This window comes from Planococcus citri, chromosome 3 (genome assembly GCF_950023065.1).
Source record: "Planococcus citri chromosome 3, ihPlaCitr1.1, whole genome shotgun sequence".
Classification (NCBI taxonomy): Eukaryota; Metazoa; Arthropoda; class Insecta; order Hemiptera; family Pseudococcidae; genus Planococcus; species Planococcus citri.
Window position 1 is genome coordinate 22,046,360 of NC_088679.1, and position 21,680 is coordinate 22,068,039.

The 21,680-nt window shown below is 32.1% G+C and overlaps 1 protein-coding gene across 1 annotated transcript; it reads left to right on the top strand.

The window, feature by feature from the left end:
• Positions 1-106: 106 nt before the first annotated feature.
• Positions 107-20,840, top strand: 5PtaseI (inositol polyphosphate-5-phosphatase A). The gene is made up of 14 exons (XM_065357085.1): positions 107-980; positions 1,240-1,281; positions 1,416-1,516; positions 8,428-8,515; positions 8,949-9,012; positions 9,084-9,187; positions 9,286-9,402; positions 9,844-9,899; positions 10,385-10,469; positions 10,686-10,772; positions 10,863-10,940; positions 11,197-11,382; positions 11,477-11,542; positions 15,137-20,840. The coding sequence occupies exons 1-14, from the start codon at positions 921-923 to the stop codon at positions 16,412-16,414; spliced, it is 2,412 nt and encodes an 803-aa protein (XP_065213157.1). The 5' UTR covers positions 107-920; the 3' UTR covers positions 16,415-20,840.
• The last annotated feature ends 840 nt before the right edge of the window (positions 20,841-21,680 follow it).

Below are 21,680 nucleotides of genomic sequence, written 5' to 3' on the forward strand. Positions count from 1 at the left end.
AATGCTCGAGTTGGATGGATTTTAAGGCGATGAGTATGAGCTGAGTTCGATGAATTGTTCTTCATTTCGAAGGTGGTGCTCATCGAACTCTACTTCTTTTACTGTGATCGAAGTCTGAATATTTGAGGAATTGATCTTTCGAGTACAATTAATATGAGTATTATGAGTTCAGAATCTTGATCAGGGTGAGATAACTAATGAGTAATTTTGCAGGGTTATTGGGGAAGATGAACTAAAGTATTGAATATTTCGAAGTTTAATTTCAAAGTCAGCAATGCTACATGAGACTTCATATCCGTTCAACTACTCGAATTTCAGGTCTCAAGTGAGATTAGTGTGAAAACGATTGTTCTTCTAAAATATGCTCAAAATTAAATACTCTGCTAGTTTTTCCATAGTTTTCAAAAGTGTTCAATGTTGAACCATTCTACTTCAAATTAATAAGATTTTCTCAGCTTTCTTTTCATAAAATTTGAAACGTAAAAAAAAGCAAAATAGTGAAATGGTAAAATCCAACGATTGGTGTTGAATTTTTCACGTTCACTGATTGGTTGAAATCCTACCTACTTAACGTAACCTACATTTCACCGAAGCACCGCCCGGTTGCGGTGGTGTGGCTAAAATTGTAAATAAAATATAATCAAATCAGATAAAAAATAAATCAATGAAGAGTGTTTGATGAAGTAAATTATAAGAAGATTGCCTTTAATTAAAAGTTTTTGCTAGTCTATCTGTATAATTTCCGCCTCTTTAAACGTTATGTAATCTGTACGTTGTTCAGTGGGTATGCATAAATACCCGCATAATTAATCATAGAGTTTTAAGCGATTTTGTTTATTTGCTGAGTGGAAAAATTTTTCCTAATGAAGACTTCATCTATTTGTTGATATCGTACATTTTTATCAAAAATTACCTTAATTATGGAAGAAACAATTCCTGTACTGCTTGTCACAGCCAACGTAGGATCTATTTTCGAAGATGTGAGTATTATTTTGTTGTATTTTTTCCACCTAGTTTAGTATCAAACTACTACGTATCATCCTAGTGTTAAAAAACTCATCACTGATATCAAAAATTCCTGTTAATTTTTCTACTACTTGGTCTAAATCTGGGTGTTACAGTTCTTCTCGACGTTTGACGAAGCTTTCAGCTTAATTCTCGTTTAATAAATTATACAGTCTGCAATGTGTGCAAAAATATTGATTTTTTTTAAAATAAATTTTTTTCTATGTGTTACAGCCGGATGCTATGGTAGGATTATGGATACAAGAATTCATACAGGTAAGTTATCTGATACGATTTCTAATCGCTTGTATGCGATTCGTACCGGAATTGCGATCAATTTACGTAGAAAAAATCGTTTCGATTTGCTACCTAGTACCTACGTTATGTGATAAAATTTATGATTGTTTCAGACTGTATCACGTTTCGACGTGAAATTCGTAGCATTACATTGTCAAGAAGTTGGAGGCAAAAATTACGAAACTCGTATGCAACACGTGGATAATTTCGTACAGTAAGTATGTCGTAGACACGATTTACCCAGACGAGCCAGCTGCTGAATTATCAAACAAATCTGCCTATTAAGTTGGCGCGTCCTTTTACGACAGATTTTTTTTCAAAAATTTTATTTACTCGGATGGTTGGTAACTAGAGCGAATCTCATATAAATTTATCCAACCGATAGGATCTGTATTTGCCTATATGTTCGGTTCTGTCGAAAGTCTACGTTGAAAAAATTCTCCAACGAGGTTCAAATGCTCCTCGTTTAGTTGGTACATTTTTATGGTACGAAGGTGAACATCGTGCCGCATTTTTCACGAAAATTATTTACGATTTCGGATATTAATTTCGAACATGTGGTTCGAACATACAATGTAAATAATCCCAGCAGATGGTATTGTTTATTTTTTTTTTATTGTTCGACGAAGATGCATCGGATGATCGTGTTTCGGTATTCGATATACAAAATCATCGCAAAATTCCACATCGGAGTAATTTTCTCGGCCAGAGTCGCATAAAAAGCTGCCACACGAGGGGTGATTAGGCTGTAAAAATGGAATACTAATAAGCCGGTTAACCTTTCATATTTTTAGTTAAAGGTCAAAACTATGGTAATTTGAAATTATATGAAAAAATTCAACTACGCGCATCGCCGCATCGCATCGCACCACCAACAAACTAGATAAATCAAAATCGTCGATTAACCGACACTACCTACCTATAGAGAACCTGTTCGTCCGCATAATTTTATTTTAAATTCTTCCTATCGCATTCCTCAATTTTGCTGAACGAGTCTTGGTTTGCGAAAAAAAAAAAAAAAAAACAACCTATGAATACTCGACGCTAATGAGACGCAAAAGTATCAGCTAATACGATTGATAAGTGAATGTATTTTTTTCCCTTCTTTTTTTACTTCTTCTTTGTTTCCACATTATGCTCGTTTATTCGCCATTTACCAATTGTAACAGATTGAAATGAGTATTTTTCAATTAAACCATTCTAGTATATAATATGCTCGTAGCATCGTCGCATTGACGTCATGACCAACTTAGAGAACATCGTAAGCGTTTCGTATATTTTTCAATGTGCTGTTACTGGCTGTTCTGATGTTCTTCTCGCACTCGCTCGCTCGCTCGTTCGTCGTGAATTTTTACAGCTCGATATTTTTCTGCTGTGCATAAAGAAGATACTCGTTCAGAATATAAACTAATGGCGTTCTTATTATTTTTTTTTACACTTGGAGCTTTACGTTTTTTTTTTTTTTTTACACATATGTATAAACGTATTATACCTACCTAGCTCAGTCATTTACATAAAAACTAGTTTCATTCGCCGTCCCCCCTCCTTCCTCCCTCTTATTTGACCATCTTCCTTATTCCTTCGTTAGCTAGATACCTACCTGCGTATATGTACTTAACTTACATACGAGAATTTTTCATTTTCAATTTTTCTTACCTCGTTTTGTACATACATACCTAAATACGCCTCGTAATAATGCATCATTATGCAAAATTAATTACAAAGCTTAGAAATACATTTCCTATAATTTAAACCAACTTGTAGCTTCGGTGTGAAAAAAGGCAATTTTTAATTAAATATCGATTTTTTTTTCTCTTTCACTCTGCGGTGTTTTATACATGCACATGCGATCCTTTTGAAATTTTTACCCCTTTGATGTGTCCATCTCCATCCGCCCCTTCATCGCCAATGTACGAGGAGTACATGTACACACAGCTCTTATAGGCTACCTCGTTTAACGTTAACGTGTGTTGTCGCGGTACGATGACGTCTTCATTCTAAATGCAAATCGATTTCGGTATTTTGTCTCAGGTCATTTATTGTACATAAATTTCGATATGCTCTTTTATCAATGTAAATTACTTTGTTTTGTGAAATTTTCTTAATGGAGAAGGTCGTCAGGCGGAATAGAAATAACAAAAATAGAACAATGGTATTCGTCGGGTTTTTCGCCGTATACCGTGTAGTATATTTATCAGCTTCTACTATACTATAAATCAACCAAATTAGCGTTGTTTTTTAATGCTAATTCGGGTGGAAAGTTGGTCTGGTTAGTTGATGGAATACCTCCTCCCTCCCCCCTCGTCGTCGTCGATTTTCCAGAGTTGATTTAATTTTCGTACGAGGTACCTAGCTCAAAAGTTAGACGTGAATGTCAAAATGAAGCGATGGAAATGCTAATCCCTGCTATAATACGTACTTATATTTACCCACCTATGTGTTTATTTTACGAGAATGGAATTTAAAGCGGGGAAGGAGGGGCTATATTTCGCAAAGAGTTGTGCGAAATGTCGAAAAATAGGTAGTTACGTGATTGAATGGCTCACTTTTTTTGCCAAAATCGTTAAAAAATCCTAATTTTTGCCATAATTTTAAAAGTTTTATTTTTTGCCAAAATTCATTAAAAAGGATCAATTTTTAGCAAAACTGTCAAAAAGTCATAATTTCTTCTAAAATTAGGTTAAAGTTACATTTTTGCCGAAAATTTTGAAAAAAGTTGTGCTTTTTTGCCAAAGTTGTTGAAAAAGTCCTCATTTTTGAAAAAACTGTAGTGCAGTTTCATTTTTTGCCAAAATTATTGAAAAGTTCTAATTTTTGTCAAAATTATCAAAAAGTAATGAATAATGATTATTTGATCTAAAATTGCATTGAAGAGATATTTTTTCCAATAATTGTCCAATTTTTCCTAAAATTGTAAAGTTACATTTTTTGCCAAAATTGCCAAAAAATTCATTTTTTTGCAAAAATCACTAAAAAGTTCCGATTTTTATCAATATTGTCAAAAAGTACCTTACCTACTCGATCATTTTTTCTAAAATTGTGTTAAAAAAGGTCATAGTTATGTCCTGCCAAAATTTTAAAAATACCACAATTTTTGCCAAAATAATCAAAAAGGAATATTTTTTAAAAGTAGGGTTAAAAGTCACATTTTTTGCAAAAATTATGAAAAAGTTCACGCTTTTTTGTCAAAATAGTAAAAAGTTCTGATTTTTGCCAGAATTATTCTAAACTTATAATTCGTTCTAAAATTGTGTGAAAATCAAATTTTTTGCAAAAATTGTAAAAAAGGTCTCCTTTTTGCCAAAGTTGTCAAAAAAAAGTTTTTTCAAACATTTTAGGTAGCTATCAAAGTCACATGTTTGGCCGAAATTGTTGAAATATGTAGTTCTGCTTTTTGGCCAAAATTTTTTAAAAAAGTTGTGAAGTCATATTTTTTTGCTAGAATGATTGTGAAAAAATCTCATTTTATGCCAAAATAGTCAAAAAGTAATCATTTTTCCTGAAGTAGTTGTAGCCCAGTCAAAATGCAATTTGACCCAAACATAATGCGATCAAAGGTTTTTTTGGTGAAAGCCTCATTTCGTGCCAAAATTGTCAAAAAGTAGTTTCAGGTACATACTTTCTGAAATTGTGTTCAAGACACTTTTTTGTCGAAAATGTCAACTAATTTCATTTTTAGCCAAATTTGTTAAAAGGTTGTCATTTTTTCCAAAATTCAAGAAATTCTTGCTTTTTAGTCAAAATATCCGAAAAGTAGATATTGATGGTTTCCTTAGCTGTCTAAAAAGTCCCGTTTGCCCTAGAATAGTCAAGTAAACTGACAAGTCCTCTCTTTTTTTGTAAAAATTGTCAGAAAAGATCCTATTTACTGGCACAAATACAAAAAAAAACTATTTTTTGTCAAAATTGTCATGAAGTCCCAATGCTCGCCAAAATTGTCAAAAAGTAATTATTTTTTCTAAAATGGTTTCAAAGTCAATTTTTCCCCAAAATTGTTGGGAAGGTCATGGGTTTTTGTCAGAAAGTCCCTAATTTTTATGAAAATTCTCAAAAAGTACTCGTTTTTTCCAAAGTTGCGTTAGAGTCACATTTTTTCAAAAATGTCAAAAAGTCTCAAAAAAGTATTGTTTTTTGCCTATTATTGTTAGCTGTCTGAAATCATGTTTTTGTCAAAATTGTCCAAGAGATCGTGTTTCTTTGCAAAAATTGCCAGAAAAAATCATATTTTCATTTTCACACAAAAATGCAAAAATCGCCTTGATTTTCTACCCAAATTGCCAAAAAAAATATGCTTTTGGGTTATTCCACGTCAATTGGACCAAGAAGTGGTAGGGGGGTTCGATTTTTTTGAAATTTTTCATGTGGAAAGACTTTCTTCGAAGGGATGACTAATGGCGCAAATCGCAGCCCTCTAGCCCATTTTTAAAGACAGCCAGGGGGTGTCAAAGTTTTCAGTGAACCTAAAAATATCATCCATTTCAGCAGTGGATTACTCGATAACCGCGATACCTACCAAAATGGAACATTTTCCCATAGTTAGAGGTTCTGAAAGGCTTTTTGGTGATATCATAAAAATCAGTGTTGCCACTTTTTTTCGTACTAAAAATTAGCTCAAAAAGTTTCGAAACGTAGTTTTCATATCATTCCGACTCTCAAAAATTCTGAAAAAAATATATTATGGACAACTTTTTATACTGAACAACATATTAAAAAATTGGGATGGTACCATGTTGCAATGTTGATTTTAAAAAATTTCAAGTTTGCGAAAAAATGCGATTTTTTGATTTAAAACATGAAAAAAAGTTTTGATTGGTGAAGTTGACCCATTTGACCCCTATTTTTACGTATCCGTTGAAAAAGTTGAAAAACCCTTTCACTCGATGAAATGAACTCTTCACAAAAAAATCGAAATTCGAAAAGATTCAAAAAATGAACGATTTTTATTTTTTTGTTGTGAGTGTAATTTTATCAACTTTTTCATGAAATACGTCAGAAAGAGGTCAAAATAGGACAACTGAATAAATTTAAACTTTTTTTGATGTTTGAAATTGAAAATTGAATTTTTTCGAATTTTGATTTTTTTGTGAAGAGTTCATTTCATCGAGTGAAAGGGGGTTTTCAACTTTTTCAACAGATACGTAAAAATGGGGTCAAATGGGTCAACTTCACATATCAAAACTTTTTTTTATGTTTTAAATCAAAAAATCGCATTTTTTCGCAAACTTGGTCCAATTGACGTGGAATGACCCTTTTGCCAAAATGGGCAAAAAGATCTTGTTCTTCTTTTTTTTTACCAAAATTGTCAGAAGTCCTGTTTTCCGCCTAGACTGTCATGAGAAATGAGTTTTTCCGACTATGTCAAGAAAGTTCTGTTTTTATTTTGCCAAAATGCCAAAAAATTTCATTTTGTGGCCAAATCGCTGAATAAAGTTCTGTGAAACTTTATAATTTTTCATAAGTAAGAAGGTATTCTTTTTTTTTTAGAGTTTTGAACTTTTTTTTCATTTTTTCTAATTCTCTTTAAAAATAAAAACATTTTGAGCTCAAAAAATTGTATCTCGAATAAGTTAAACTCTTCTCCCTCCCACAAATTGAAACATCTGAAAAATTTCCTCCGAAGTCCTGTCTATGTCCTACTTCAGCATGTTTGTTGTCCTATTTGTTCTCACCTTAGGAATAATGATCTAAAAAAAATTCCCAGCATTGCAACTACCCAATCGCACATTTCGAGATTGTAAAAATTATCTACTTCATTTTGTCCACTCCTCAATGAAATGATCGATGTAAAGACCAGTCGTTTGCATAAAAACACCCTCAACCTCTTCTCCTCCCCCTCAAAAAAAAATTGATCAGAACTTTTGACCATCTCTTCCTTACATTTTTATCCATTATTGTGTTTTCGAAGCTAAAAAGAAAAGCAACTGAGAAATTACTCGAATGAAAATTTCGGCGAAATTACGTATTCGTGATTTTACGAGTAGAAAGGAGAGGAAATGAGGACGATGATCTATGAGCATCATTATAAGTAAGAAAACAGAACTGTCATTTTCGAGGATTAAAAGCGAAATTATGTTGATAATTTTTCTCTTTCGTACACTATAGCATAACATACGCTGCAGACGTAGGGTGTTTTTGAAAAATATGCAAGTACATTCGGCCTCCCTTCCAGTATTTTTAACATACTCGTATTTCGACGTCGTTCTTCTAATAGAGCGAGAAAATGAAGCGTGAGGGGGATATTAAGGAAGTAACTATAATTACGTTCGTTGAATTGTGATGCAATATTTTACATGTTATGAATTTTTCATATGAAATTATACGTAGGTAGTAATGATTTTTTTGGGAAATAGTAATTTTTCTTGTTGATTTGTTTCTTTTCGAAAAATTGACGAGTATATTTAGTTCTTAAAATAAAAATGTGTGAATTTTTTCGAAAATTTGTAAAAAAAATTTCAAGATTTTCATCTTTTGTTCGTTTAAAATTTTTTAAAAAATTACTCGTTAAATTGAAAAGTTGAAAAAAAACTCGAAAAATGGATACCCGAAAATAGAAAAACAAATTAAAAATCACAAGTCAGTACTTAGTTGAAATTTGTAGAGCCTAAAATTGAATTTTCAAGGTGAAAGCTTAAATTTTTCTTGATGAGTACTAAAAATTCAAACTTGTCATTTGAGAATCTGAAAACATTCCTGTGAAGGCTCTTTTTTTCATTTTTTTCATCAGATTGACTTTCAAAATAAGATCTCAATTACTCCTACAAGGTGCACGACCCCCTCTTACCTCACTAGATGTTTAAAAATTATGAAAATGTGATCGTGTCAGTTTCTACAGTTTCTAATTTTATTCAAACGTTCCGAACAATTTTACTTTTCATCAGGAGAATGTTTGAAAATTTCAAATTTGAAGTCTAAGCAAAAAATAATTTTTTTTAGCGTCTAGGTAGCTTTTTTGAGAAAACTTCATATCACGTACCAATTACCTACCTAAAACTGTTCATTTCACATTTCACATTTTGTTGCATTTGCTATCAACTCTATTTATGTCTTACAATATCATTTTAAATAGGTCATATTTTTTTTTTTTACGATTTCTCATTTAAAAATATCTTTATTATTATGTTCCAGATTATTGGTTTCGAGTGAAAAATTAAAATCGTTCAATCGAGCAGTTGTATTTTTAGACGAAGATTTTTCGTGCGCTGAAAACTTCACCGTAAGTACACAAGACCTCCAGATGTTTCGCAGTAATTAAAAAATCTATTCGATACGCCGACGACGATAAGTAAAGAAAAAAAAACGTAGTAAAATCAACGGAATATCGGTTCTAGTTAAACTAGATCAAAAACTCGAGAATCAAAGCGAGAGAGTTTATAAATGTACATAAAATTGTACTCGTATTTTTACGCTCGTCGTATAGTTTCAAATGATACGAATATTTTGAAAAATCCTAATCAATGACGCAAATGATACCAAATCAGAGTAATACGCTAATGATTACTGCTTTGTCTAGTGTAATTTATCTAGAGAACTAGTCAGATAATCATTTCCTTTATTTTTGATAAATATGTATTGTACGTAGATATTTGAACCTCGATATGGTTCATTATTTAATATATTATTTATTTTAATACTAGATATTTTTTCAGGCGCTGGGTAATTTTTATTTCATTCACGAAAGCGCCAAAGAAGTTTATTTATGGAATTTTAAAAGTAAGTCTCAATAAAACTATCAACGAGATGAATTTATTTTTCTGGTTTCTTTACGAGATACTTTGTTGTAGAACAGAAATACGATCCGATCGAAGGTAAAAAAGTCTACTCGGGGAATATCGAAGATATCGAAGTCAAAGAAAAATCAAAATTTCCTCAAAATTTTTTCCCAGAGGTAACCACATTTAGGCTGGATTTACTTAATTGCGAAACGCTAATTACTCGTATTTTCGTCGCGCCGTTTTAATCGATCTTGTTATTACTATGTTGCAGTGCAAATGGTCGAGAAAAGGTTACCTTCGTACGAGATGGAGTATCGATGACAGTATATTTGATCTCGTTAATATTCACTTATTTCACGATGCCTCGAATTTCGTCGCTATGCAATCGGTACAACGAGTTTTATGGTTCATTTGAAATAAAAATAGTTTAAATTATGTAATCGAATCCCATGTAAGTTCCATCTTGCCAGCCAATTAAGTATTCTGCGATGTTAAAAACTCATCGAGGACGTTGGTTTAAGTACTTCGAAGACGAATCGTGGAAATTTTGCATCGTTAAAACGTGTACTCCTTTTGAATTAAAAAAAATTGATCTCTTTTTGATTTTTTTTTTGAAAACTTTCTGTAATGAAAAAATTATTCTACAAAAAGTTTGCTAATTGGATGCTTTGCTTATTATTATTATTTTTTTTTGAACATGAAAAAAATCATCTTAGATATCGATGAATGAATTTCCCATTATGAATTTTTTTCAAATATTAATTAAAGCTTAATTAATAATTTACCTATTGTTTAATCATTAATTTTTCTTTTTTATATATTTTTCTAGTATCCATCTGTTTATACCGTCACAAGACAGAAAGCGTTGCAGTATACTTTAAACAGGTAATTTTTGTATAGATGAGTAAATTTAGTTTTATTTTTTATTTTTAATGAATAGATACTTATTGTTCGTTAATTTTTCAAAAAGACAGGGGATGTAAAAAAACACGATTTTCACTCACTTGGTTTAAAATAAAAGCTAAATGAGATTTTTTCCTTTTTTTTAAAATTTTTTTTTGTAAAATTGATTTCAAGTTTTGAACATTTTTGGTGAAAAAAAATACAGGTAACGAGTTACTTGAAATTAAATCTAGGTTTGTTTTGTTCGAAAAAAAATCTTGAAAAAATTTATAATTCACTCTGGTGATAGTTTTTTTTTAATTTTTCAAATTTTCAAAAAGCCAAAATCCTAAAATGAACTTGAGCAATTTAAATTTTGATTGGATGTGCTTCTGTCGAGATCGGTGTCGGTTGCTTCGTTAAAATTGACTATTTTGCTATTTTTGCTTACTTTTTCATTAATTTTTTTATTTCTATTTTCCCCTCAGATTTTATAACTATACAAAAGGATACGCTCCGTTTTTCTTATTCGGAGATTTCAATTTTCGTACTGATACTCAAGGTGTTGTGAAGGTGAGTGATGATCAAATTTACTACCTACTGACGTAATAAATTTCTTTTTCGAAGAAATTCTTCGATCATCTGTAAATTTTATCACGATTAGGGAACAAATTACCGTGCATTTTGTTTGAATAATTTTAGTCAAATGTATTTCCTATGTACAAAAAGTCGACTAATTTGATTTTGCAATTAGTTACAACTTACTGATGCGTAATAATTTCTGCTTAGAAACTCACCACCGGCTTAAACGAATGTAAAGATAACGAGTTCAATAATGACGACACAAGATTAGAATATAAAGATGAAAGTAGCGAAGTAAGTAATGCAATCTCATCATTGTAAATATTGTACGATAATTTCACGGTTAGATGGTAATATTTTGATTTTTTTTTGATTGGTTCACAGGTAGTCGTATCAATCGGTAAAAAAGAATTTAGTCATAATGATCATCAAAACGTTTTCATTAACGATTCAGCCGAATGGGTAAGATTTTTCACTTTTTTTTTTTTTTTTGAAAAAGGTTAGAACGCAACTTTTTTGCAAATATTTTCTTTATTGGTATCATGTCACTCATAACAAACAGAAATGAGACCAAGAAATAAAAATTGAATGAAACTAAACAATATTGCATTGAAACGTATCGCATTTCGGAGAAATAGCGAAACGATCGAGTTGAATATACTCGTATGTTACTGATCGTTACAGCCAGTACATTGATTTGATGCTTAAAATATGTTAGTTGAAAGAATTTGATCGTGAAATGGAAGCGTTCAAAGATCAACTGTTCGAGTTCCCAATCACATTCCTTCCTAGTTACCCGTTCGAAGAAAATTGTTCAAATGGGCAATCGTACATGAAAACCAGGTGTCCGGCGTGGTGCGATCGAGTTTTATTGAGTATGACTGCTAAACAACTGATTCATTTGGTGAGTGATATTCCATTTTGGATTTTGTAGAATTTACATATTTGTTACTAGTGAAAAAAAAATCATCCCTTTATTTATTTATTTTTTGTTATAGGACGAAGATAATAAAAATATTGAATATGGAGTGATTGGAAAAGACAGTTGTATGGGTGATCATAAGGTGCGTACTTTTGAAAAAAAAATTAAATCTCAGCTTACGAGGGAACGACGTGTTAGTGTAAGCTCATATTTGGATTTTTAAGGTTCTTGGAAGGAGGGGAGGGAGGAGAAGCGAATGAAGAGGCGAAGTATTTACTCAAATGCAAAACTATTTTAACCAGTCAATCGTAAAATTCACGACCCCTAGAAATTTTATTTTTCAGTACCTACTTCTGGAATTGAATTTTTTTGGCTAATTTTGCAACAAGAAAAAATGAATTAAAATTTGACCCTTTCAACGTTGCAGATTGATTGAATGCAATTCCGAATTATTCTGGAGCCTCCAACACATTTTCGGAGATTCCAGTTTTTTTTAATGTGCCAAAATCTGCCCAAACAGATATCTCCAAATTTAAAAAATTCATCTTACGCGAGCTCCTCGACAAAAAAAAACAGTATTTAGATCATACCTTATTTTCGACGTATTCATTTCACTGAGAAAAGTTTCACATCGATCTGGAGCCTCCAGGCGCAGGACACTTCGGCAATACTTATAGAAATTCCAGTATTCTAATAAAGAAAAAAAAGTTCAAAAATTCAAACATACGAAATTTTACTTTGATGGATTTTGAAGCGTTTATGGTGAACTATAATTTCCAAAAATGTACTGATGGAAGCTTCAGAATATCTTGAAATCGTTTGAAATAAATTGATCTTTCATGGTCGAAAGTGTGCTACGTAATAAATTCAACTTTTTAGTTCAACACTTCAACTTTTAGTCCAAATTTCCCCCGGAAGCTCCAGAAAAAGTTAGGATTTGAAAAATTCCATTTTAGGTGCTCGGTTCTAGGCTTCGGGCTTGGAGTTTTCGAATCAGGGCTCAGGTTAAAAATTTTTGGTAGCCTGTTTTTTGCTTAAGGTGTCAAAATCCTGTTTTGTGTCAGAAATTTTAAAAAAATTTGCTTTAGCTAAAAATTGTCAAAAAGCCTCATTTCTTGATGAAAATTATCGTGTTTTAGCAGAAAATCCTAAGTCTCAATTTTTTTCAAAAATCACCAAAAGGTATTTTTTTTTTTTTTTTAATTTATTTAACCACGCCGTGTACAGCCGTTTGGCTAGAGACGTGGAGACAATTTGGAGTTAGATTTTGTTGTACAGATCGATTTCTTTCAGGAAGGTAAGGAGTCTAAGGTTTTGAGTATTACTGTCAGACAGTAGAGATTCAAGAGTGGGGTTTGGGATTAGACGATTTCTTTCAGATTGGAATTTTGGGCATTCGGTTATTAGGTGGTTAATTGAGATAGGGATATTACAGATTTCGCATAGTGGTTTGGGTAATTTATTTAGGATATGGCCATGAGAAAGTAAGGAGTGGCCTGTTCGTAGTCTGAACAAAATGACTTCATCTTTTCGAGATGTTTGAAAGGAGGTTTTCCAGGAATCGATTGTTTTCTTTATAGGCTTGAGTTTGTTGGTACTTGGGACCAGATCCCATGATCTCTGAAAAGAACGATGAACGAAAATCTTGCAGTCTCGTTTTATGTCTGAGAGCGGAATTGGAATATTTGGTATTGGGAACATATTTAGCGATAGTTTTGCTGTTTCATCTGCCTTTTCATTCTGAGGGATCTTGGAGTGGGAAGGGATCCAGCATAAGATGATATCTTTATTTGATGAATATAGGATTTGGACTACTTGTTGGGAGATTGGATGTTGTTTCTTTTTGCGGAAATTTTGGATTGAATGTAGGGCTGATAGGGAGTCTGATAGTATTAGAATTTTGTTAGAGATAAGATTTTGACTATACTCATTTTTTGCCATAATTTCCAAAAAGTCTCGCCTTCTCACCACAAAATTATATAAACGTCTCGTTTTTTCAATAAAAATTAAGGAAAAGTATCATTTTTTTTACCAATGGTTACTGAGAAGTCGTATTGTTGCTTTAAAAAAAAAATAAAAATCTCATCCCTTTTTTCCCTCAAGAATTGCACCAAAGTCTTGCTTGTTTGCCAATAATTCCAAAGAGCCCAGCACTGTTTTTCGCTCAAATCGTCGAAGTCTTGCCTTCTTGCCAAAAATTACCAAAAACTCTCGCTTTTTAGCAACCTTGCTAAAAAATTTCTATTTTTTTAAAAATTACCTAAAAGTTTTGTTCTTGTACCAAAAAAAAATTGCAAAAATTTTCACTTTTTCTACAAAAATTGCAGAAAATATGACTTTTTTTTACCAATATTTAGGTACCAAAAAGTTCTAATTTTTTCTAAAATTATCAAAAATTTTACTTCTTTTCTTAAAAATTTTCACCAAAAATTGCCAAAAAGTATTTTTTGGAAAAAAAATTGTTTTTTTTTCATCAAAAATTGCAGAAAATTCTCATTTACTTTCCAAAAATAACTGTCAATGAGTATTACATACAAAAACTGTCAAAAAAATTCTTGCATTTTCAAAAATTGACAAAAATTCTCCCTTTTTTAGCAAAATGGCTAAAAATGGTCCTGCTCATGTTTGCAAAAAACTCCATAAATTTCACTTTTTTTCAAAAAATTGTCCAAAAATCTCGATTTTATCCAAAAATTGTGAAAAAACCATATTTTCTTCTGTTAAAATAATCAAAATTTTACTTTTTAATTGCCAAAAATAACTGTCAAAGAGTATTACAAATTCAAAAATTGACAAACATTCTCCTTTTTTAGCGAAACGGCTAAAATGGTCCTATTTGAAAAAATGCCATAAATTTCACTTTTTTTCAAAAAATTGTCCAAAAATCTCGATTTTTCCAGAAATTGTCAAAAAGCCATTTCTTTTGTTAAAATGATCGAAATTTTACTTTTCGTCAAAAATTGTTTTTTTTTATCAGAAATTGCGAAAAACTCTCATTTAATTGCCAAAAATAATTGTCAAAAAGTAGGTATTACAAAAATTATCAAAAAAATTCTTGCATTTTCAAAAATTGACAAACATTCTCCCTTTTTAGCAAAATAGCTAAAAATGGTTCTATTTGCAAAAAATTCCATAAATTTTACTTTTTTTTCAAAAAATTGTCCAAAAATCTCGATTTCTTCCAAAAATTGTCAAAAAGCCATTTCTTCTGTTGAAATGATCAAAATTTTGATTTTCGCCAAAAATGGGGTTTTTGTCAGAAATTGCGAAAAATTCTCATCTTATTGCCACTTTTTCAAAAAAATTTCAAAGGTCTAGTTTATACAAAAATTGACAAAAATTCTTGCTTTTCAGCAAAATGGCTATTTGCAAAAAGTTCCATAATCTTACTTTTTTCCAAAAAATTGTCCAAACATTTCGTTTTTTTCTAAAAATTAACAAAAAGCCATTTCTTTTTGTTAAAAATTCAAAATTTTGCTTGTTGCTAAAAATTAGATTCTTGCCAGAAACTGCAAAAAATTCACATTTTGTTGCCAAAAATAATTATCAAAAAGTTGCTCTGTCAAAAAGTTTGTTACAGAATAGTACAACTTTTTTTTTCTGAGAAAAGAATTGAGCACGAGCCCTATGAGCTTACATCACGATTTTCTCGTTAGCGATGGATTGAAACGCTTCTTTTCCTGCTTAAAATGTACGGTCAATTTGGTAAATAATCATATTCTTTATTATGTTTCAGCCGGTATACCTATTCGTACATCTGAAATCAGAAGCAGGTATTATATCGCCCAAGTTACCGTTACCGAAAGTGTGCTCGGCTTGTAAGCTTAGTAGTAGCGTGTTTTGCGACGCATTTCTTAACAGTAGTAACGGCGAATCGCCGATGTTGTCAGTAAAATCGCATTTTAGTAGTACTAGTAGCAGCAGTAGTAGTTTTCCGCGTGGTAGTAACAACAGCAACAACGGTTATAACTACGAGACATCTTGCGCGAACAGTTATTGTAAAATGTACCACCGAAACTTGGTGGCGACCAGACACGAGGCGAATATATCGCCCATGTCGACGGTGACCGAGCTATCGGATCGTCTCAGCGATACCGATACCGATAGCTATTACCTAGCTAGTGCCATTCCTACCTTAAACAGTAGCAGTAGTATGGATATTTGTAGTAAAATTAACGATAGTTGTTCGAATAGCTTTAACGATGCGGCTTCGTCGAGTCCGTTGGCCGAATGTGATATACCGTTACCAAACACCTCGATCGCCGTGACCGTCGTCGACGACGCGGCCTCTTTATTATCGTCGCAGCCGCACGCAACTAGTTCCGAAATCGTCGACGACGAACTTTCGGCTGCCAAAATCAAACGTCACCATTTCGCCGAAGATAACATGTCGTTTAATCGATACCATCACGAAACGTCGAAAGAATTCGTCAGCCGGTCGTTCGACGAAACGACGCCGGTTCGTTCGAACTCGGCGTTAAACGTGATCGAAGGCTCGTGGAGGAGTAAAACGTGCAACTGTCTGCAAGATACCGGTTGGCGAATGCGCTCCATATCGTCGTCTAGTCGTACATCTAGCTGGAATTCCGATTCCAGAGTCAGATTGAAATCCGATCCGAACCTGAAGATGTCGCTGCCTCGCATACAGAGTCACCATAGTTCCTCGGACGAAGAATGGTTCGAAGAGGTCGCCGAAAACAGCACAGAGACCGCGTCGAATACCGAATTGGAGATCAGCCGCAAGACCGATCCGGCCATCGAGGAGATCGAAGAGTGTATCGAATTCGACGCCACTCCGTCCGCCGATCAAGCCGCTCGCGTGCCATTGACTCAGCAAAATTCCGACGATAAAGATAGCTACAAGAAGAGCTTCTTTTTATTCTGCATACCGAAACGATGGCGGCCCAAAGAAACCAGAGTCAAAGAACTATCTGATTGTAAGCTAAAAAAAGGAAGGTATTTTAGGTTTTTATCGTCGAAAAGTCGCCGATGTAGATTATGCTGCGCTTTATAATCTAGGCACATGTCCTCGCCCCCTTCTCTCCCTTGTCATCTTGATTGATCCCCATCATTTTATTATCATCACTCGCTGTGCTCTGCCCTTCATCCCTGCCCATTTTATCGTAATATATTGGTTTCGTTCGTTTACGTGTCAACTTTTTACCTATCTATTTCCTTCTCCTGTTTTTTTTTCTTTGCGTGTATTTTCTCAGTATTAATTTTCATCATTATTTAATATTTTTATCCATTTTGTTTTCAAGACTCGCAATAACTTTCGTTTTGTTGTAGTTTCAAGTACAATCGTTATCATCACATTTTTACCTTACCTACTCAAAACCATTTTATTTTTCTCTGTTTGTTTTTTTTTTCTTCTTTTTCTTTCTGTCTTAGTCGTTGTTCCTGCTTTTATGTTAATTTTCATTTATTTTTTACCCAAATCATTCGTTTTTTTTTGTCATTAATTTATTTTTTGTTCGGTAAGTTGGTCGTTTAAAACGATGTCTTTTTTTTGTACTTGTCGCTTGTCTGTATTTTTGCTCGATTTTTCATCAGAGTATAACGTTCTTCGTGATAGTTCGATTGAGAATGGCAATGGTGCCAGACGTACCAAATTTTGGTAAACTTAATTCAAAATATCTGTATTTTGCAACGTGTGTTGATCTGGAGTCGTTTATCAACTTGTTGTGTAGGTCTACTGGCTATACTGGGTGTCATTATAGAGTGGATGTTTAACTTCGAGGCAACATTTCATGAACAAGTTGTCCATCTGGTAAATTGATAGAGTTAATATCTGTCGAAAAAAAAGTTTTGGTTTCTGTAATAGAAATGAATTTAGAGAGGTTGTATTACTAAGAAGTTATTCCTACTCTCCTCCTTCTAAAAATAGGATTCCTTTTTTAAAATATTTATGAAAAAACTTGGAGCTTTCATAATTTAAAAAAAAAGTAGATTTCCATCTTCATCTTTCTAGATTTAATGTGATAGGCAATTTTTTTCAATTGAGAATTCGATAGTTTGATAATGATAATGCTTAAAGGATACCTTCTGGGGGGGGGGGGGGTTCAAAAGAATTGGATTGAAAAAATAAACTAATATTCGAATTCAGCGCATCAAATCAATAACAATTGATATGCCCGATCTTCATTTTTGAATTTTGATCAAAATTCGGAATCTTTGTGCCTCCAAAAGTACGTTGAAATAACCCTCTTAGAAAATTAATTTGTTAAAAAGTAGATAGAAATGGGGTTTCATTGAAATTTTTCCTAATTCTTAAATGGTAGTTTGAACTTCTGTATTTATCACGAGAAGTTGAACTCTCACCTTGAAAATTTTGAATCGAGCTTGTCAAATTTCAATCACTGATTTTCGATTCAACTTTTTCAAGCACATTTGCTTCAAGTTTATCCAATCTTGATGTTCATCTGAAGTTTTTAAAGTCGAATCAGCATATCAAAAGAGCATGTCCTAAAACCCTCATAATCCAAATTTTAAATTCTAAAATTTATTTTTGAATTTAAAAAATTTTTAAAAACTTTTCAAGTTTGCTTTTCAAATTTTTTCATAAAATATAAATTTTTTTGAGAAAAGTGAATCAATTTGAATAATTCCTACAATTTTGGGTCATTCTGAAGCTGCCAGCCATTCTCCAATTTTCTCCAGAAACTTCAAATCGTTATCGAAAGAGCATCGTCCTAAAACCCTCATACCCCAAATTTTAGGTGCTGATGTTCATTTTTGGATTTTCGGAGCATTTTTGAACTAAAAAATTTTTTAAAAAGTTTTCAAATTCGATTTTAAAATTTTTTTTATAAAATATAATTTTTTTGAGCAAAGTGAATCAATTTGAATAATTCCTACAATTTCAGGCCATTCTGAAGCCGCCAGTGATTTTCCAATTTTCTCCAGAAACTTCAAATCACTCAGGAAAGGCCAATAATCAACTTCGATTTTAAATTAGCTCACCTGGAATTTCACGATAGTTACCTAAGGGGCTAACGTTTATTTTGGGCCTTCCTGGAGTAATTAAAAATTTTTGGAGGAATTCGAAAAATCGCTGGAGGCTTCAAAATGTCTCAAAACTAGTAGGTAGTTAATGAAGTGTGGAAATTGAATTTAAAAAATTGTTCACATTGATCATTTTGCTCAAAAAATTCATGTTTCATAAAAAATTACTTTTTTTGAGTTTTTAAAATTTTCAAAAATTAAAAAAATCCAAAAATTAACCTTGGCACTTGAAATTTTGATTAATGGGTTTTAGGGCATGGGGCATGTTCTCTTGATCAAGCTTGCGTTCGTTCAAACTGGAGATTGTCTGATTGTCGGTTCCAACGATTGATCCTTTGTGAGAAATGAGAAGCTTCATTTACAATATTAATTTTAATTTTTTTACGATTTGACTGAAGAATGTCTAAATGTGGAATAATCCTATTTCTTGAGCCCCCCTCTCCTGAAAAAGATGGGAACATGATGAAAAACCTTGAAATTATCTTATACCATCAAAGTGATATTATTTTCATGAAAAAGTTTAAAACCCCTTAATACAGCTTTTTTGATTTTTTTTTTCATTTTCAAAAATTTGCCAATAATCGAAAAATTGACTCGAATTTCTGAAATTTTGGTTATGGAGGTTTTACAACATGCTTTTTCGATCTAGCTTAGTTTCGTTCAAATCGGAGAACGACAGTTCAAAATATTCCCTTGTTATCCAATTTTTGGTTTGGTCATTCACTTCGTAAGCTCCTTAAATTTTTTTTAAAAAGAAGTACATAGTTATTTTTTCATAGAAAAAATTATTAGACATTGCTTGGAAACAGAGAAAGACCTTTTGGTCTACTCTTCAATTTTTAAATTTTGTTTTCAATAACATTATTTCGACTAGGTATTGATTTTTTTGAAAATTGTTTTTTTTTTTCAAATTTTGACAGTCTACTAGATGATTCTTTTTTTATTTTTTAACAAAATTTAATCAGATTTTGGACGTGTTGGGGTTGCCCAATGATGCTTTTTTTGGTTTCAGAATTTCTTAACAATAACTTTGAGTTTTAATTAAGTCATTATTAATTTTTTTTTCTCAATTTTAATCAGGAAGGGGTGGATAGGTTGCATCGATGATGGAGAATGAGGAGTCGTTAACCATCGCCCCGAATCCGTCTTGAGGTATTCAATTAAATAACTTCATCGAGTAGAATTTAATTCTTGAAAATCCTCGTTCAGTAAAATCTATAAAATGTGGATTCTACTTACATAAAGATGTTATTTTTCTGAATTTTTATTCGGATCCATGAGTCGATTTTTGTTTTAAAAATCGAGCATTTGATCATTCTTCAGTTTCCAACATCCTTTCTTCTTATCTTACCTATTCATGATTAAACTGATTGAAATTTATGAATGAATGAATAATGAGTTGGTACTCCTCGTTTCGATGAATCAGAATACTAAGTCATGGTATCTCTTTTAAACATTTTTTTTGAACTTTGTTTCCAATTGATCGCTTTATCTACGAAGTTTGACGCTACGAAATGCACGATGAGTTGCATATTCCTATCATCGAAGGAGTCAAAGTATTCTCACAGTATTTTATCCTACGTACACAATACAACTTAAAATTGACATTTTTTTGAATTTTCATCGCTTTGTTTTCATCTTTGGAAATTTTTCAATTGATCATCGTCCTTTTTTTTTGTATTCTCCATTTTTCATTCTGAGATTTCGTTCTGCTCTCATTTTTCCATTCTGTTTTTTTTTCTTCGCCATAATTGTAAGTTCAAAGACTAAAGAATAAGGATAGAAAAAGATATCTTAACAAGACTTATTAAAGTTCAGCGTTTGGTGCCATTTGTCATTATTTTAATCAATCCATACCCTATGGATTTTTTATTACATCACAATTTTATAGTCACAATCATTTTACTTTTTTTTTTTCAAGTGTTAGTTTCGTATTGTCGAAAAAAAATATCATAAAAAAGTATTAAGTCGTATTTGATTGTTAGTGATCAACATCACTCGAAGAGCTTTCATTAGTTACCAATTTAATTATTATATCGATCGCTGTGTGTCAGCAAGTCCAATGCGAGTGATAAACAACTACCTATCCTGGTTTTGTTTGAATAAATTTGATTTTAAAAAATATAATAAAATCATCCAGGAAGGATAAGTAAGTATTAACCTACTACGATGCTGATCACATGGCATCGGTTCGATGTACCTGTATTACATACCATAATACATACAGTAGGCTTGTAATATCGTAGAAAATTTCTAGTAATTGGTAATTAATAAAAGATAATCTCATAATAGCCTACGCTTAGTTCTAAACCTAGGTATTGTATTGTTTTTCTAATTTAATTCCTCGTCGTCGTTCTTATACTGTTATTGTGGTGTAACTTAAAAATGCGAAATTCGATGTTGTGTCATTAAAACCTTTTTAGTTGCGCTTTTTACCTTTTTTTTTAAAAATTTTTTACGTACTTTTTATTAGTACCTATAGTTTGCAATCTACGTGCTCGTATGTTCGTATGTGTGTTTCCACCGACCTATCACTCCTCGTAGAGATGTGAAACCAGTTCATATCGCTCTCTACCGTCCTCCTCGGGGTCAATTTACAACGTGTTTGCGGTCAACTCTCGAAAATTTTTATAACTTCGTGACGTAATCGATATGTTATATATTTTTTTTCAAATCTTCGTCGTACGTACATATATTTTATATCCTCGTACTACCTGTGATTATAGGTGCACGAGAATAAATATGTTGTACTGGATAAATTTCTTGCTTGCGTAATTTTTTTTTTTTTTTTTTAGAATTAAATCATTTTTACGAGGTGTACCTACCTTGAAGTGGTTGTTGTGTAGATAAAGGTGATTTCCGGTTCGTTGGACTGGGACGTTGAAGGAAAATAATGGTAGCTGGGAATTTAACTTACGTTTGTTTTTTGATGGGTTGTAAATTGAAGCTTTTTTATGCTTATGAAATTTGTGTTTGGAAAAATGATACTATTTTTTTAAAATGGTAAAAATTTAAAAACCAGTATTGGGATTTTTTTTCCAATTCTGAAAATATTTTTCAAGCATTAGAAAATGAACATTGAGGAGGATTGAGAAAAAAAATGCTGGCCAAAAAAATCGTGATTTTTTTCGCTGTAGCTCCTACCCAAAATGTTTTGGGAACAATGCCCCAGTTTCAAAAAATAGTATTTGAGCAAATCGCTTTATTTTTGGGGTAAATTCGTGTTTTGGAAATTTTTTCTTCTCAATACATCGAACAATATCATTTTAGAAAGT

Coding starts and splice junctions, on each gene's coding strand:
- 5PtaseI (XM_065357085.1), top strand. CDS start 921: ATGGAAGAAACAATTCCTGTACTGCTTGTCACAGCCAACGTAGGATCT. Junction 10,941..11,196: donor TTAACGATTCAGCCGAATGG/GTAAGATTTTTC, acceptor AAAATATGTTAG/TTGAAAGAATTTGATCGTGA. Junction 11,543..15,136: donor GTTGTATGGGTGATCATAAG/GTGCGTACTTTT, acceptor ATTATGTTTCAG/CCGGTATACCTATTCGTACA.